Genomic DNA, 3200 nt, shown 5'->3' on the forward strand with positions numbered 1-3200 from the left:
GACCATCTGTGTGTGATGGTCCTGCAGCTGAAAGAGGTGCCAGCTCAGGGCAGCTGAGGGCAGGACTGATGGACAGATCAGCTGTCCTCACTCTGCACTAAGGCACAGTCCCTCTGCTTCTCAGCACCTTCAAGGTTTCACTTGGAGAGCAGTGGAAAGGCCAAGGCTTCTGCCTTAAAAACTTTCCTCAGGTGTGGTGGGGAAACTAGAGCAGAAGACACAAACCAAAATCCCCTCAGCTCTGCTCTGCACTTGGGTGAGTTGGGAGGAGAAATGCTGAAAAGTTCTTTGATATCTCAGATGGATTTAGTCTGAGGTCACCCCCTCTTCCTTTCAACCTCTTGCTGCAGGGCAGGACTGACTCCTCCAGAGCTCACAGCTCCCTCGGGGATCAAAATCCAGCAACAACCAGACTGTACAGAAAAGGACCTGCAAAAGGACTTTGCGAAAGACAAGAGGCAGTTTGTGTGTCTCTAAGAGCAATTAAGGAGATATTTTTGTGAGAATTCTGTTCTAAATTCTCGTGGTTTTATATTTTTTCTATGAACAGGTCTCCATGCCCAGAGGCAGCAGATGTCCAACAGCAGCTCCATCAGCCAGTTCCTCCTCCTGGCATTCGCAGACAGGCGGGAGCTGCAGCTCCTGCACTTCTGGCTCTTCCTGGGCATCTACCTGGCTGCCCTCCTGGGCAATGGCCTCATCATCACCACCATCACCTGGGACCACCACCTCCACACCCCCATGTACTTCTTCCTGCTCAACCTCTCCCTCCTCAACCTGGGCTGCATCTCCACCACCCTCCCCAAAGCCATAGCCAATTCCCTCTGGGACACCAGGGCCATCTCCTACTCAGGATGTGCTGCACAGCTTTTTTTCTTTACCAGTTTCATCTTAGCAGAGTTTTATCTTCTCACCATCATGTGCTACGACCGCTACGTGGCCATCTGCAGACCCCTGCACTACGGGACCCTCCTGGGCAGCAGAGCTTGTGTCCACATGGCAGCAGCTGCCTGGGCCTCTGGGTTTCTCAATGCTCTGCTGCACACAGCCAGTACATTTTCACTGCCCCTCTGCCATGGCAATGCCCTGGGACAGTTCTTCTGTGAAGTTCCCCCAATCCTCAAGCTCTCCTGCTCACATTCCTACCTCGGTCTATTTCAGCTTCTCCTGTTTAATACTTTTGTCTTTTCCGGGTGTTTTGTCTTCATGGTGGTGTCCTATGTGCAGATCTTCAGGGCTGTGCTGAGGATCCCCTCTCAGCAGGGAAGGCACAAAGCCTTTTCCACCTGCCTCCCTCACCTGGCCGTGGTCTCCCTGTTCATCAGCACTGGCTTATTTGCATACCTGAAGCCCCCCTCCATCTCCTCCCCATCCGTGGACCTGGTGCTGGCAGTTCTGTACTCAGTGGTGCCTCCAGCAGTGAACCCCTTCATCTACAGCATGAGGAACCAGGAGCTCAAGAATTCAATTAGGAAAGTGATTTCATGAGTGTTAGTCAATATTGATAAACTTTCCATCATTCTCCACAAGTGACATCTATGGTGTTACAATGTGAGCCTGTACTTTGTTAATTGGGGGGGGGGGTTGTTAGCATATAACTGTATTGTTAATTAAAATCATGTTCCTATATAATATTTTGTGTTCAGTTCGCTCTCCTGAGAAATGGACCCATCTCTCTCTGTCACCTGAAGCCTGTATAAAGGGTTTTTTAGCACTGCTTCAGAGTTACTTCTCTTTAACATCTCTGTAACAAAATGATCTCCCCTGTTTGCCTAGGTCCCCTGGGACTGCAGTGCATCACCGATGGCTTCCCCAAGCACTAACAGTCTTGCAAGACCTGACTGCCCAGAAGGTCCCCAAAGCTCCCCTCGGTGCAGTTGTGTCCCCTCTCCAGCCTGCAGCACCCTGTGAGACCCAGCCAGGACACACGGAGCTGCCCATCCTGCTGGTCCCTACTCAAGCTCTTCTCTCTCACATCCCACCATTGCTACTGCCACACCCCAAAGTTCCCCACAGCATGTACAGGTGGCTTCACCCCAGGGTAGGTCCTCACCAGGGGCCAGGTCATCTCTCTGCACCCTGCCCACCTGGTGTCCTTCAGGACCTCATGGGGCCAACCCCATTGCTGTCATGAGGTGACCTCACAAGCAACAGCCCAACCATGTTGGCTGTGCCTTCCTCTCCCCATCTCCACTGCCTGAGCTGTCCTCTCCCTCTCTTTGGGATTTGTGATGCACTTGATGCTGTCAGAGGATCTGCTTGCCCCAAGTCAGGTTGCTACAATAGAAATGGTCACCCCCCAGCCCTGTCATCTTCATCTTCCCCTGCATCTCCCCTCTCCAAGATTGCAGCACTGCTGGGTGGGTCTTCTGACATTCCATTCCATTCTGACATCACTGCGCCTGCCTCAGCACCTGGCCACTTGGGGTTTTTTCCAAACAAGTGACTTCAAAATTCACGTCCCAGCTACATCATCCTCTGCTGGCAACTGCAGTAAATTTCCTGAGCCCTTCTCCTTTCTCTGCCTCTCCTCCCCCCTCCCCAGTGCTGTTGTTTTCATTGCTGCTGGGTTGGCAGCAACTTGCTCCTCCATGGGGACTGCAGAGCCCTGATGGGACAGCTCAAAGAGTAAGAGCGCAGCCATGGGTGGCCAGAGCTCCTCAAGAAGGCAGACAGGCAAGTGAGGAGGCGGAGGAGAGCTCTGGGTAAGGGGAGGCTGGTGTGCACAGTGTCTTGCCTTGGAGGAAGCCTCAGGGTCACGGGTCATCAATGATATGGCAAGTTGAACCAACTCCATCTCCTCCCCATCCCTGGACCTGGTGGTGGCAGTTCTGTACTCAGTGGTGCCTCCACAGTGAACCCCCTCATCTACAGCATGAGGAACCAGCAGCTCAAGGATGCCCTCAGGAAAGTGATTTCTTCATTGTTCAAGAGTGACAGATTTAAAGCCTCTTTCCACAAATGATGCCGCTTTATGTTATTCCACACTTTTTGTTTGCTTGTTTGTTTTTGTTTTTTATTTGTTTTTGTTTTTTGCTTTTTTGGTATTCTGTTCTGTTTGGGTTTTTTGTTGTGTTTTGCTTTTATATTATTATTTTATAATTTATTATTATTATTATTTCTCATTACTGCTGTTGTTATTGTCATCCATGGTTTTGTTCCTGCAAAGATGTTTGTACTTGTGTCACTACAACTGAGAC

The 3200-nt window shown here is 50.7% G+C and overlaps 1 protein-coding gene across 1 annotated transcript; it reads left to right on the plus strand.

Moving 5' to 3' along the window:
• Nucleotides 1–573: 573 nt before the first annotated feature.
• LOC127388717 (olfactory receptor 14J1-like) lies at nucleotides 574–1488 on the plus strand. The gene has a single exon (XM_051628503.1). It carries the CDS (start codon nucleotides 574–576, stop codon nucleotides 1486–1488), a length of 915 nt encoding a protein of 304 aa, XP_051484463.1.
• Nucleotides 1489–3200: the final 1712 nt, after the last annotated feature.

The sequence above is a fragment of the Apus apus genome, chromosome 10 (assembly GCF_020740795.1).
Source record: "Apus apus isolate bApuApu2 chromosome 10, bApuApu2.pri.cur, whole genome shotgun sequence".
NCBI classification, from domain to species: domain Eukaryota; kingdom Metazoa; phylum Chordata; class Aves; order Apodiformes; family Apodidae; genus Apus; species Apus apus.

Bases quoted from the DNA above. Each gene is read 5' to 3' on its own strand.
- LOC127388717 (XM_051628503.1), top strand. From the start codon at position 574: ATGTCCAACAGCAGCTCCATCAGCCAGTTCCTCCTCCTGGCATTCGCA.